The sequence below is a fragment of the Cetorhinus maximus genome, chromosome 9, assembly GCF_964194155.1.
Source record: "Cetorhinus maximus chromosome 9, sCetMax3.hap1.1, whole genome shotgun sequence".
NCBI classification, from domain to species: Eukaryota; Metazoa; Chordata; class Chondrichthyes; order Lamniformes; family Cetorhinidae; genus Cetorhinus; species Cetorhinus maximus.
In genome coordinates, this window is record NC_135887.1 from 82,709,480 (window position 1) to 82,725,115 (window position 15,636).

At 41.3% G+C, this 15,636-nt stretch overlaps 1 protein-coding gene across 1 annotated transcript in view; it reads right to left on the reverse strand.

Moving 5' to 3' along the window:
* LOC144685066 (kielin/chordin-like protein) overlaps positions 1 to 15,636 on the reverse strand; it is a 368,175-nt gene that overhangs the window by 144,400 nt on the left and 208,139 nt on the right. The window contains exons 9-11 of the mRNA XM_078549601.1: positions 15,106 to 15,234; positions 6,269 to 6,394; positions 1,079 to 1,204 (exon numbers count right to left, since the gene is read on the reverse strand). Of these exons, the coding sequence (XP_078405727.1) occupies positions 1,079 to 1,204; positions 6,269 to 6,394; positions 15,106 to 15,234 (381 nt within the window). The remainder of the gene's footprint in view (positions 1 to 1,078; positions 1,205 to 6,268; positions 6,395 to 15,105; positions 15,235 to 15,636) is intronic.

The window sequence follows — 15,636 nt, forward strand, 5'->3', positions numbered from 1 at the left end:
ACTGAGGGAAGGCAATGTACTGAGGTTGCACAAACTTAAGTTCAGCTTAGACGAACAGAAAAGAAATAAAAACAGAAAAACGCTGGAAAAACTCAGCAGGTTTGGCAGCTTCTGAGGGGAGAGAAACAGAGTTAAAGTTTTGAGTCCATGTGACTCTTTATCAGAGCCAGAAAAGAAGATTGGGTCAGTGTGTGAGGCACCAAGTTTTTGAATAGGAGTTGATTAGAAGAGTTTCAGCATCTCCTGCATTGAGCTGAAGAAAACTCTGGCTTATATTCAATACTTTGTCAACCAGATATATTGACAGTTGTTGAGAGCAAAATCAGAGAGGTAATATTTGCAATCACCAGTATACCAATGTTTGTAATGGCCTCACTAGTTACTCAAGTAATAAAATTCGTAATAAAAGCAAGAAATGCTGAAAGCATATCAACCAGAATCTAGGGAGAAAAGTGATGCGATACTCTGACAACTCCTCATCACAATTATACACAAAATATTTACAATTCACTCCTTCAGATATTGCTTGTCCAGTTGCGATCGGCAGGTTTTATTTCAGATTTCATGGATTCCTAATATTCTTGTTCCTAATATCAGAAATATGAAATCCTCTGATAAGCACCATGGGGGATTCTAATCAGTAAGGGCACCAATCTGAGTCTATTGTTCCCTCATTACCTAGAGATTCCGGGTCAAGTCTATCCCAGATTGCATGGAACTGAAGGATTGCATGATCGTTCTTTAGAATTGTTCCTTTGAAAATCTGAGCATTACTTCCTGTGGTTGCAAATTGGAGTTTCACCAGCCCCAATCTGTCAACTTGGAGCTGAACTTAATTGCTGCTTTTCTAGGTTTAAGATTATCAAGTCCAACAGTGTGGAGGGTGGACTTCACGACAGCAGTTGTTCCATTGAGCTGGCCATGAGAATAATTTGAAAGCACCATATTCAAGCATTGCACAATGACGTCAATGCTAGAAGGTAATGTCATGACAGGTTATTAGTCATTTTATGAAATTGAACATTGTAGCACTGCGATGTGCTCTGTAAAGTAGGAAATAGGAGGAGTAGCCACATACCTGCACACTTCTGTCCATCAGCGAGCAACTCATAGCCGAGGGGGCATACGCACTTGAAACTACCCATTGTATTAATGCACTGGTGCTCACAGACTGTGTGTCCATGTAATTCACACTCATCTACATCTAAAATCACAGAGAGAAGCATAGTAAATGTCATCGTTTTCAGAAATGTAACCGCCAGCGCAGACTACACCAAAAATCAGCATTTACTTCATATTATCATAATTTATTACTCTAACTAATAACGCTCACTACCCTAATTATCACTACTCACCACACTAACCATTAGCTCTTGCTAAACTAATCACCAGGACTTAATACACCAATAATTAATGTTTAGTGGAATAACCACAAACACTTACAACACATAACAATTCTTAGTGAACTAGTTATAATTTACAATGTTAAGCACTAACAGTTACTACAGCAATTAACACTTACAATACGATAATTAGCATTTACAGTATTAATCCACATTAAACATTACCATTAATCAACACCCACAACTCAAATTATTAGCATTTACTTAAATAATCATCCAAATCCATTAATATAGCACCTTTCACAATCTCAGGATGTCCCAAACTGCTTTACCATAATTAAATATTTTTGAAGTGATGTCAATGTAATAACGTAGAGAAGACAGCAACAATTTGTGCACAGCAAGGACCTAAACTATACTAACTCTTTACGCACTATACTAATTATTCACACATCAATCATTAACACTTAACATTTACTATATCAACCAATAATATTTACAAGATTAACGTTATAATAGGAGCAGGAGGAGGTGGTCATTTGGCCCTTTAAGTCTACTCTACCATTCAACAGGATCTTGATTGATCTATTACCTCAACTCCACTTTCTTTCACTATCCCCATATTCCTTAATTCCCTTAGTACCCAAAAACCTATCAACCTCTGTCTTGAACAAATACAAAGCCTGAACATACACAGCTCTCTGGGATGGAGAATTCCATAGATTCACAACAATTTGAATGAAAAGATTTCTCCTCATCTCAGTGATAAATGGTCAACCCCTTATTCTTAGCCTTTGGCCCCATGTTCTAGACTCCCAGGCAAGGAAAATCTTTTTCTCAGCATCTACCATGTCAAGTCCCCTTAAGAATTTTATATGTTTCAGTGAGATTATTTCTCATTCTTCTAACCTCAAGAGAATTTGGGCCTAGCCTATTCAATCTCTCCTTATATCCCTTCACCCCAAGAAGCAAACTAGTGAACCTCTGTTGCACTCCCTATAGGGCAAGTATGTCCTTCCTTGGGTTAGGAGACCAAAACTGCACTAAGTACTCCAGGGGTAGAATTTTGCCCTTGATGGGCGGGCAGGCCCCACCGGCTTGGCAACGGGTGGGCAGCCGATCGTCGCCGCCGAAATGGGCCCCGCCGCCATTTTAAGTGGGCGGGCCAATTAAGGCCCGCCCAGCGGGCTGCCCGACAGGAAGCTATGCGCTTCCTGTGCAGGCGGGGGGAGATTCCCCAACTGCCAGAGTGCGCTCTTTCGCGCATGCGTGTGAAAGAGCGCACATCTCCCTGAGACTAAGTGCTGCCTCAGAGAGATCGCTGACAGTGTTTGAAAGTTTAAAAATGGAAAAATAAAAAAAATATTAATATGTTCCCCTCATGTGACAATGTCACACGAGATGGGACATGTTAATAAATATCACAGAAACTTTATTAAAGTTTTTTAAAGCCGACATGAAACCTCATCCAGCCGGTGGATGATGTTTCATGTTTTTTCAGAAGCCTGCTGGGGCTCCTGGCCTGCCCACCAGCCTTAAGCTTTGACGGGCAGGGCCTTTAATTGATTTAACTACCCGGTCAATGGCCTCAATGGGGCATTGATAGGTCAGTGGGTGGACAGCTGATCGCGCTGTCCCCCCACCTTCCTGAATATTTAAATGGGGCGGGATGACGTCGGGGGTTCCCCCCCAACGTCATCCCGCGTCATTTTCGTGTCGGCAAGCAGGCCCCACCCCCAGCTCACCGACGGAAAATTCTGCCCCAGGTGTCGTCTCACCAATATCCTTTAAAATTATAGTAAGACTTCTTTAGAGATTAGCATATAAGAATAATCCAATCCAGCACAACATTTTGCCTTCCTAATTGCTTACTGTACATGCATGTTAACTTTCTGTGAATTATGTACAAGCACCCAGATCCCACTGAATGCAAACATTTCCCAGTCTCTAAACACTCAAAGATATTCTCCTTTTTATTTTTCCTACCCAAATAGATAACTTCACACTTCATCACGTTGATTTCCATCTGCCCCATGATCACTCATCTGATCTGTCTACATCTCTCTGCAGCCACTTTATGTCTTCCTCAATGCTTACTTTCCCACCAAATTTTGTATCACCAGCGAACTTTGATATGTTGCACTAAGTTCCCTCATTTAAGCCATTCATAGAGATCATAAATAGCTGAGGCCCAAGTACTGATCCTTGCACTGTCCCTGTTATGGGTAGGGTTGGCAGAGAACTGAAACCCTCAGACTCTTTCCCTTACTATCCATAATCATTGTGTTTTAGAAAAGGGAGATGTATGTGTGTCTCTTAGCCCCACTGTGTGTGTGGTCCATTTGAATAACAGCAGCAAGCTTTTGTGGGTTTAAATAAAGAGGATTTTTATTCATGCAATCACCCCACGAGTCTAAATGCTATGGCATTCATGTACACACATACTCAAGAAATACAATTAAAAATACCAGAAAACCTTGCTGAAAAACAAGCTAAAATTGCTTCTTGGACTTGTGTAAGAGCAACAAGTTCCTGGGTAATATATATGATAGGATTCAGCCTTACAGCTCACTATGTCACGTACGTATGGACTGCCCAGGACACACAAAAGTGATGTCCCTTTATGCCCTATCTTAGCTGTAACCTGATCTGCACAACATGAATTGGCCAAATGGTTGGGCGAGTTGCTGCAACCAGTTTTGGGCAACTTTATCACATAAATGGTGAAGGATTCCTCAACATTTGCAAACACCATACAGGGCTTGTATATCAATAGTGACACTGTGTCCGTGCGCTCATTTGACATTGCTAGCTTATTCACCAATGCACTGCTCAAAGAAGCCATAGATATTTGCACCACTGCACTATATCATGGCGATCTGGACCCACCGTCATTGTCTGAATCAGTATTCATTGAACGTATGAACTCAGCAACTCATGTACTTGAGTTCAGTTTTAACAACACTATGTATGCCCAAACAGATGGTGTTGTCATGGGATCCCCTCCAGGCCCAACAAGCTATACAAACAACTATGTTGGGTTCCACAAGAAACAAGTCGTCGATGGAATGGCACCTAACCTCCTACCCCTTGCATATTTCAGATATGTAGATGATATATTTACTATATTTGAATCTGCAGCTTCATGTAAGAGTTTCCTTATACATCTTAATGGACTCGATCCTACACTCAAATTCACCTATGAAATGGAGCAGTCATATGAGCTGTCTTTCCTTGACATGCTAGTTGAGAAATCTGCCAGGGGATTCTTTACTACCTTCCACCTCAAATATACCTTTACTGATCAACATACGTGTTGGGATTCTTACAGTTCCACGCACTATAATATTGGCCTTAATGGCAATCTCGTAAACAGAGCACAAGCCATTTGCTCACCATGCAAGTTTAATGCTGAGATAGGGCGCATCAAAGCCATCCTGTGGGATAATAGCTACCCTGACCAGATCATTGCTCACTGTACATCACGCAAACTCATGAATGGGCCTGAGGCCATTACTTTCAGCCCTGAAAATTGTTCAGTCTACCTCGGCTTACCCTGGAAGAGTAAGGTATCTCAAAAATTTGAGCAACCAGATGAAGTTAGCTGTATCACGCTGCTACTATGCAGTAGCAACATGTGTGGTATTCGCCACTAACAGGGTACTGCCGTCAAGCCAAAAAGACGTTCTGCCTATCACACAAATGAGTAATATGGTATATGAATTTCAGTGCCAGTGTGATGCTAGGTATGTAGGTCATATGTCCCAAAGAGTGAGGGATCGTATCAAATAGCATGTCCCTACGGCTGTTGGCAACAGGCAAAGTTTTGACTGTACCCAGCCAGCCCATGCTTGCAAAATTCAAAACACAGTGCCCAACATTTGATGTGATTCCACAATTGGATAACATTTGCTAAATAATCCTAGGTATGCTAAGAATTACACTAATAACCAATTTAAGATTATCAGTTGGGCTCGCAGTGTGGCTCACTTACATGTGCCAGAAGCTACATATATTCACACACAAGGCCCTGTCCTTTGCACACAGAAGGAACATGTACACACATTGCACCTTGGTCAAATGAACAAAATAGGCAACTGTCAGTCCCTGGTTCATTCCCCAGGGCAACGCCTTGACCAATCAGAGTCAACCTGCCTGGTTTGAATTTAAACAAAGCTTAACAGTTAACTGTCAGTCATTAGTTAACTGGTGCAATCTCCATGGCAACGCCTCTATCAGTCAGTGTTCAGAGTGCCAGCAAATCAGTGCTCTCTTCTCATGTAGCATAAATTGTTGTTCCCTTTACAATTTGGTATTCTTGCAAATTGTTCTGATGAGTACAATATGAAAAGCTTTGACAGCATGTGTCTTTTTCCAGCAATACTCAAATTCTGTACTACCAAACGATTATATCACACATAAGCCAAGATCTTTGGAAAATGTTGAGGCCACCAAGAAAAGAATTTCATTGAAGTTACTAGTGGCCACATAAAAGGTAACCCAATGATTAAATGTACTCATGTTATTGTAAAATATGTCATTTTATGTTTTAGTTTGTACATTCAAAATTTCAACCACTCAGAGAAGTGGCAGTTAAACTATTTTCAAAACATTTTGTATAATCTTATTGTTCATTTTTTAAGAGCATTTTGGTAGGTAATTCTAACTGGTCAATCAGGTTTGTTTATTTTTTTTATAAGTCCTTGTGGTTTATAACTGCTTTTTTTGTTTTTAGTTTGTGCTTTCTCATATCTTCAAATTTGAATAGTTGCGATTTTATTTTGTCATAATTAAGAAAGTGTGACGGTAAAAGTGTGACAGACGGGACACATTACCATATTGTAATATCCGTACTGAGCTGTGCACCTCACCAAGGATTGGACTGTGCTGACTCTCTTCACTCATAAGGCCCATTTGTAACTTACCGATGCAGGATAGACTATCAGCTGCAAGTGAATATCCATTGTCACAGGAACAAAAGAAACTCCCTACTGTATTAGTACATGTTTGCTGGCAGGTCCTCTGACTGCTGTCTGAGCATTCATCCCAATCTGTTAAAGACACAAAAAAGTGACCCCATGTCAAACATTGCCTTTCAAGTTTGTGATAATTGAAGAGGACATCACAATAGAGCCATCCTGTTCAGCTGCTATTGTGAATGTATGCACACAGGTGTGTAAGGGGTAATATGTTACATCAGGACAATTTAAATGGGGTTGTTTTATCAAACCACAACAACATGGAATTAAATTTATCAAACATTGTTAGAGAAATTAAAAATAAGTTCAACATTAAAAAAGCTTCTCAACTCCGGTGAAGTTTACGCAGCCACCAGTGAGGCAGAGAAATTAACAAATATTCTGGACTCCTCTGCTGAATCGTCTGTTTGGGCAGTGAGTAGACGAGCCATTGATAAGGTAGCTATTTGTCCGGTTTTATATCGCACAGTTCGGTTTTCAGCTGGTCTGTCCCCTGTCCGGTACTGGCCACCTTTCTGCCAGTGTTTTTATTTTGGGGTTGTTAACAATGTCCAGGTCAATGGAGGCTCAGCCTCAGACCAGGATGCAGGCCCACAAACATTGATGAGTTTGCCTCACCAGCTGCCATCCCAGCCCTATGCCCAACTTTCAAAATAATGGCCTCCCAAGTACAGACAGATAATGAACTGCCTGCTCCCCAACACTGAAAACAAGGTGCCAACTCAGGACAACAGGAACAGTCAACATGGACAGGTAACCTGAGACAAAGAGGCTTGCGCTGAAGGGTGTCAGCAGTCCTTCACCCGAAAGAATTTAACCCAGGACAACAGCTAATCCACTATCTCCATAGATAAATTGGTCCAGGATAAAGAGAACTTTGGTGCTTCCATGGGGACGTACAATCCCTTTGAGACTCCCAAAAAAACCTCCAAACATAGAAAATCAAAACACTCACCAATTGACCTATATAGCAATACTGCAATCTTCTGAAACCTTAAAGGGCATTTATCTATGATTAGCACTTGAATTTATATTTTTAAAAAACATCTCGAGTTACCCGGACAGGCTTGTACAGGTTACGGGACTGGTCTGCTCCAACCCCCTGTTTAGCATTGGAGAAGAGTGCCAAACAAGTCTGCTGCCCAGTAACCTTGCGCTTCATCAATGACCACCTGAATCGTACAACAGGGATATCCCAATTTTGCTTCTTGGTCAGGCAGCAGAGACGCAAAGAAAATAAGTCTTGCATTAATAGCGCACATCTCATGACCCTGGGAAGTCTCAAAGTGCTTTACAGCCAATTAATTACTTATGAAGTGTAATCACTGTCATAATGTAGGGAACCCTGGAAATAATTTGCACACGGAAAACCCCATAAACAGCTATATCCTTAACGCAGCTAGAATACAGCCACTGCCTTTACATGAATATATGTTTTTAATGGTATCTTATTCCTAACCTGGGTTTCTAACACCATCTTAATCAGAATCTAGATTTTTATAGGTACATTAATCTGAGTCTTGATTTCTCTGCCTGACCAAGAATCAAAATTGGGATATCCCTGTTGCACGATTCAGGTGGTCATTGATGAAGCGCAAGGTTAGTGGGCAGCAGACTTGTTTGGCACTCTTCTCCAATCCTAAACTGGGGGTTGGAAGCAGACCAGACCCGTAACCTATGCAAGCCTGTCCAGGTAGCTCAAGATGTTTTTAAAAATATAAATCCAAGCAGTGTCCTATTATTCATCCAGCTCTTATCAATACAAATCTCACAGTTTTACAGTCTAAATCTAGATTGCTAGCCTTATCTGTATGGATCATCAGGTTTATTTTTCCTGCCCGTCCTGTCAATCATGATATGTTTGGCCCCAAGTGGTTTTATATTGCATAAAATTTGTATGTCATGCTGAGCCATTCATGTGACAGAATAAGGGAGTAAAGGCCAACAGGAATCAAATTCAGCAGCAGTCTAGACAACTAAGTAGTTTATACAGAAACCTTTGGAAATTCTCTAAGTCCAATAGCTAAGGCTCATAATGGGTGAAAAGATCATGAAACTTGGCATAGTCATATCTTGTGAACAGATCAGAAATGAAGCATCATGAAAGTGCTCCCCAGTGACTGTACAGAGTTAAATAGAGACAGTAGGTGATTTATTCTGAAAAGTATGTAAGTAAAGCCAATAATCTGGAGTTAAGGTTGGTAAACTTTAGGAGCGCTTTAGGAGCCACACTTTAGGAACCACACTTCTATAATTCTGTATTTTAAAAAAAATCCAATTGGAACTCGGAAGAGAAAGTACAAACAAGAAGTGATAAAGTCAGCTAAAAACAGACCAAATGAAACCAGGCCCACTTGAAAGCAAGTGAAGTAGCAATAAAGTGAAGGAGGGGAATTTACTAATTGAAAAAAAACAAGCTTAATTAATTAAGTCAATTCACAAAATATATGAAGTTAATTTGTCTGCTGAAAAAGTACCAGTAAAAGTAACATAATATTAAAAACTTATTTTAATTCTGAATAAAATGTTCAGCTTTGCTCATGGAGTTATCTCCGTGATGTAAATATATTCGGACGTAATCTATTAGCCTGGATTGTAGATTGGTTAACGGACTGGAAGCAAAGAGTAGGGATAAACAGCGCATTTTCAAGTTCCTAAGCTGTGACTAGTGGAGTGCCACAAGAATCAGTGCTGGGGCCTTTACAATCTCTAGTAATAATTAGACGAAGAGATAAAAAAGTAATGTATCAAAGTTTGCTGACGATAAAATACTAAGTGGGAATGTGAGCTATGAGGAGGACATAAAGAGGTTGCAAAGAGATACAGACTTGCTGAATGAGTGGACAACAAGGTAGCAGATGGAGTATAATGTGGGGAAGTGTGAGGTTATCATCTTTGATAGTAAGAATAGAAAAGCAGAATACTTTTTAAAAGATGTGGTATTTGGAAATGTTGATGTTCAGGGTCACTTGGGTGTACTCCTACAGGGAACGCAAAGTTAGCATACAGGTGCAACAAGCAATTAGGAAGGCAAATGGAATGTTGGCCTTTATTGCAAGAGGATTGGAGGACAAGAATAAATAAATCATGCTACAAGTGTAAAGGGCTTTGGTGAGACCACACATGGAGTACTATGTGTAGTTTTGTTCTCCATATTTAAGGAAGGATATACTTGCATTGGAGGTAGTACAGCAAAGGTTCATTAAATGGGTCCCTGGGGTGGGAGAATTGTCCTGTGATGAGAGGCTGAGTAAATTGGGCTTATATTCTCTGGAATTTAGAAGAATGAGAGATGGCTGCATTGAAACATGCGTGATTCTGAAGGGCCTTGACAGGATAGAGACTAAGAGGTTGTTTCTCCTGGTTGAGGGACCTAGAACATGAGGCTACAGTCTCAGGATAAGTGCTGATCATTTAGGATTGAGATGAAGAGCAATTTCTTCAGTCAAGGGGTTGTGAATCTTTGGAATTCTCTGCCCCAGAGGGTTGTAGATGGTCCATTGTTAGCTATATTTAGCGCTGGGTTAGACAGATTTTTGGTCTCCCAGGCGATTGAAGGATATGGGGAACAGGTAGGAAAATGGAGTTGAAGCCGAAGATCAGCCATGATCACACTGATTGACAGAGCTGCCTCAAGGGGCCTTATGGTCTACTGCTGCTCTTATTTGTTACATTCTTATATTCCTAAATAATTCAAAACATTGTGGTTTATGAAGTTTCCTTCTGTTTCCTGAGCATTAAACTCAATTTAGAGTGCTTGGTGGAATTTCGATCAATGGATTGGGCTGAGCTGAATATTTTTTTCTCTGCGGCTGCATTAGTTCCTCTGAATTGGCTGCTCGTGATGTCAATCACAGCAAGTCCTGCCGCTTTCGATTCTGGTCTTGCTGCTTGTTAATACCATCCCTTTCAGTCTGAAGAATTAAACAGTTCAATTTTTTTCCCCCCCATTAGTCCCCACCCACACTCACTCTGCTCTGGCATTACTTGACTCGCTGTCCAATATTCCCTTCTATGATTTTAGCTGACACTCCCAGTTGTAAAGGTTTCCTTTCCATTCCACCTTGACCCCCTGTACTTTTTGGCCTGCCCTGAGACAGGTTTCTCTCCGGTCAACCTACCCTGTCATTTCTACTCATTACCCTGGTGCTGTTACTGTGTTTGGCTGTTTCACTGTACTTTTCAGACGAACTTGTGATACCAAGCCAAATACAGTGTTACAAAGTACAGTCAGCCTGCACAGTAACTGGAAGCTGAATGCAACATCCTAGCTCATCTGCTGCCTTGTCCACCTGGTCACCTTGACCATTTTCTGCCCTCAGTGCTTTACAGGGAACCTGTTTGCCTGCTCAGCCCAAGTCTTCTCATCTTACTACTTGCCCACCTGCACTGTTCGCTTCCCATTTCCTTGCCCACTACAAGGGCGAGATATTTGTTCATTCAAAACCCATTCACTTACAGAGTTAAAAGGAGGCCCCAAGTATTTCCTAGCCTGCCTGCTGATGAACACCATCAGCCACCATGCTCACTGACCTGCCCAATGGACTTCCTGGTCCACTAGCGTTCCTGCCTGTCCTACGTGTTTTCTTACCCAAGTGTGAGGTACGAGGGCCCAGAGTGAAAGAGAAGTGGGGGAGACAGGAGCAAAAGAGAGGAAGAATCATAAGAGAGTGAAAGAGTAACATAGAGGAGGAAAGAAAGCAAAAAATGATGGCTGAGCTATAAAAAGATATTTTAGCTGCTTCCGATTTGGTATTGCTCATTGATAGTTAGGGGTCTGGTGCACAATTATGACATATAGATGCTAATATTGAATCTTTGTTTGAAATGATTTTCTTCTTTAAGCTCACTGCTCAGATTGCAACAGCAAATTATGGGATATCTAGTCTTCCTGTGAATCATAATTTTATTTAAGTTTTAATCAGATAAAAATCATCTATCTTAGACAAAATTCTCAATTCATAGTTTAGATGGTATCAGGATATATATATTTCAAATCCAGTTATCTCACACTCTTCTGGAAGTTTCCAGTACAAAGCAAGGAGCTGGACTTAGAAACAGCAATTGCCACACACAGACTCACCACCATGTTAGAAAAATACAGCTGTAGATAACTGTTTAAGTGTAAACTGCTCCCTAAAAGAAATAATTAAATTCAACTGTCCAAGTCTCATCTTCCACTAGCCTTAGATCCAACTGTCCTCTCCCTGGCTTGTGCAATTGCAGGAGATGTGAACCTGTCCATTTATCTCTCACTGTCCAAGGCCCCAAAATCTCATCCCACGTGAGACAACAATTAGGATGTACTTCCTTTAATCCAGTATACGTTATTTGCTAATCACAATGTGGTCTACTCTACACCAAATGCAGGTTAAGTTACTGTTTCACTAAACATTTCTGTTCTGTCTATTTCCCTAAGGCATGCCACCTTAACCCCTATTTTCATTTCCATTTTGATCATTCCAGCTTTGGCTTTAGTAACTTCAGACACTTGGACTGTATTCCAATTTTCTCTGAGAGCATAGGATGGTGACGGATGGGGCAGGACTGTTGCTGCCCAGGGAAAGGGAATGAGGGTTAACATTTATGATAAAGACCTTTTATCAGAACACAACATTGATAGGAACCTGTAACTGCAAGATTGTTTTTTCTCCTCTTGTGACCAGAAGGCCAAAAGTGTTCTATCAGCATTTTACATTTTAAGGTCAAATCCATTCCATATGTAGATTTTCATTTTTCCCTGTTTTCTTCTTGCTTTTTTACCTCAGCTTTCTGACTGTGTGGGTCACTCTCCCATGTCTTTTTATCCTCCAATACTTGTACATTATTTTGTCCTTTATATATCTCACCATCACCTTATGTCTGATCTTACATATCATTTAATAGCTTTCTATGACATGGAGAGAAAGTTAACAGATTGAATGACTTCAAACCGAGATTGACATTTTAGCTCATGTTCTCCCCCTCCCCCTTTCTCATTCCAAATTTATGAAAATGCCTCCTTATCTTCAGTTTGGATGAAGGGTGCACACTGAAATAGCACGGCCAGCCTTCACTCTTTTCAAATGCTGACTGAATTGCTGTGTATTTCCAGCATTCTTTGTTTCTATTTCTCAGCATGTGCAGTATTGTCTATTTATTTTTTTTAAATCTATTTGGTTAGTCATCTTTCAAAATGATTTGAAGCCAAAGAAATGAAGAAATTCTTTGACAGTGTGAAGGAATATAAGACTCACTGCACTGAGAAAATCTTCTTGATGAAATCACAGCATTTGGGGGTTATTCCCCTTCTCTGAGTTTGGAGACTGCTCCCTTAATTCTCAATCCTTTGGGATTCTGATCCTCTCTGTAAGGGAGTGGGGCCTTACCTTCCCTCCTTCTGATACGTGGGGCTGGATTTTCCCCTGAGGCGGGAATCAGGAGTTAGGAGATTTCCTGATGTCACAATCGCTGTTCTTGCTTGGTAGTGCCCGCCCATGTTATTTTCATGATGGAGTGGTGGGAATGGGCTGGAGTTGGGGCTTCCGCCTCCCAAAGCAGAGGCCCCTCAGGGTGGCAGATGCTGAGGCAAGCAGGTTAGAGGTCTGCTTCCGTTCAATGGGACATTAGCCCAGTTCTGTACATGGGTGGTAAGCATCCTAGCACTCACCCCCCCCACTACCTCCAACACTTCATACCCCTCCATATCCCCATGACCCCAAGTCAAAGATAGTCCTCTTAGGAGCTCATAAAATTTTCCAAAATAAACAAAGCTCACAGTCCCCTCGACAGCCATATGAACAACCCCCGCTGAGCTGAATCCATTAGTGGGGTTTGGAGCTCAGCCAAGCATTCAGAATGAGACTCCATTGCACAGCTCTGTCAACAAAGCCTCTAGAGTGGAATACATTAAAGGCTTTTAAGTAGTGGGACAGATGGCCATCTGTGCCACTGTTTCAAAGGCTGAACAATATCTGACCTGTCAATTAATGAAAAGATCCAGGATCAAACTGACACTGTAAAATCTGAATCTTGATACTGTTCAATTCAGGACAGCACTTTATCCACTGGATAAATTAATCTATTACATCTGAAGACTTTTCACTTTTACAGTTGGTCAATTTAATGACCACTTACCTCTCTAAACAAAGCCCTATCATAAGTCACTGCATTAAAAACATACATAACTTATCATGCAGCATTACATTATGATGTGAAGTTAGCAACATCTTTTGAAGAATTAACAGGTGCTGTGGATAAAGCGGAACCAGTGGATGTACTTTACTTAGATTTCAAGAGACCATTGTGGAAAATAAAAGCTCATAGTGTTGGGGGTAACATTTTGGCATGGGTAGAAGATTGTCTAGCTAACAGGAAACAGAGAGTAGGCATAAATGGGTCATTTTCTGGTTGGCAAGATATAACAAATGGTGTGCCACACAATCAGTGCTAGGGCCTCAACTTATTTACAATTTGTATAAATGACATGGATGAAGGGACTTAGGTATGGTTGCTAAATTTGCAGATTACACAATGATAGGTAGGAAAGCAAGTTGAGAAGAGGACATAAAGAGGCTACAAGGGGACACAGATAAGCTAAGTGAGTGGGCAAAGGTCTGGTAAATGGAGTATAATGTGGGAAAATATGAAATTGGCCTTTTTGGCAGGAAGAATTAAAAAAAAGCATATTATCTTAATGGTGAGAGATTGTAAGCTCTGAGATGCAGAGGAATCTGGATGTCCTAATGCATGAATCACAAAAGGATAGTATGCAGATGCAGCAAGTAATTAGGAAAGCTAACAGAATGCTATTGTTTACTGCATGGGGAATTGAATACAAAAGTAGGGAGGTTATGTTTCAGTTATACAGGGCATTGCTGAGACCACACCTGGAGTACTCTGTACAGCATTAGTCTCCTTATTCAAGGAAAGATGTAAATGCATTAGAGCAGTTCAGAGAAGGTTTATTAGACTAATACCTGGAATGGGCAGATTGTCTTATGAGGAAAGGCTGGACAGGCTAGGCTTGTATCTGCTAGAGTTTAGAAAAGTAAGAGGTTATTTGATTGAAACATATAAAATCCTGAGGGGTCTTGACAGGGTGGATGTGGAGAGGATGTTCCCTCCTGTGGGAGAATCTAGAACTAGGGGTCACTGTTTAAAAATAAGCAGTCACCCATTTAAGAAGAGATGAGGAAATTTTTTTTCTCTGAGGGTCGTGAGTCTTTGGAACCCTTTCTTGAAAAAGCAGTGAAAGGAGAGTCTTTGAGTATTTTTAAGGCAGAGGTGGATAGATTCTTGACAAGCAAGGGGGTGAAAGGTTATTGGGGGTGAACAGGAATGTGGAGTTGAGGTTAAAATTAGATCAGCCATGATCTTATTTAATGGCAAAGCAGGCTCAAGGGCCTACTCCTGCTCCTAATTCGTATGTTCGAACTTACCTGTCAAAAGATTCCCAACTCCAGAACAGCCCTCTTCCATGGTTCATGACACCTTTGAACTGGAGTGAACCACATCTCCTTCAGGAACCTTCCTGACTCCATGAAATCACCACCTCCGCAGTTGAGCCACGAGTGCTGGGACTGCAGCGTGCAGGTTCATAACCCATACCCTTATCCCATGCCTTTAATGACACCATACAACGGGAATGGGGCCATGATCCCGGAATCACATCGCACCCGCTTCTTTCTCTCCCCACACCCTCACTCCCCAGCCCAACGGGCGTTGGCAAAATCCAGCCCAAAGTCTCTTCTTCCCTCCCTCAGAATTTAGGGGGAGGTTGTACTGCTTTTCCTCCCACTTACCTTCACATGTGCTCCTGTCAGCCAGGAGTCGGAAACCAGCACGACAGGAACAGAGGTAGCTGCCAAAGGTGTTGTGACAAGAATGGTGACAAACCCGGCTCTCCCCGATCCATCGGCACTCATTCAGATCTGAAAGGGAAAGAGAATTGCAATTATCACATGGGGTCAATGGCAAAGAGACAGTAAGAGCAGAATAAACCTGTCACTGCAAATATATGTAGGTAAAATGAGCAGGCGGCACCGTCAGGTCAATTAAATGTGAGTTCACACTCTTGTTATGAACGTGAGGTTTCATACGATGCTTATGTTTAATTTGTCTCCTTTAATTCAAGGTAAAATGGAGTATGGGAAAGGGGCATGTGACCTCCTACTAGTTCTGCCCTATGACAGGCCCATGTCATTTGGTTACCATAGGAACAGGGGGCCCAGGATAAGTCCTATTGAAACTCAAATAGCAGCTTTCACACTTGGACACAGAGGGAAAAGCAGCTAGAAGGACAAGGGCAGCAGGTGCATGGCAACGCCACCACC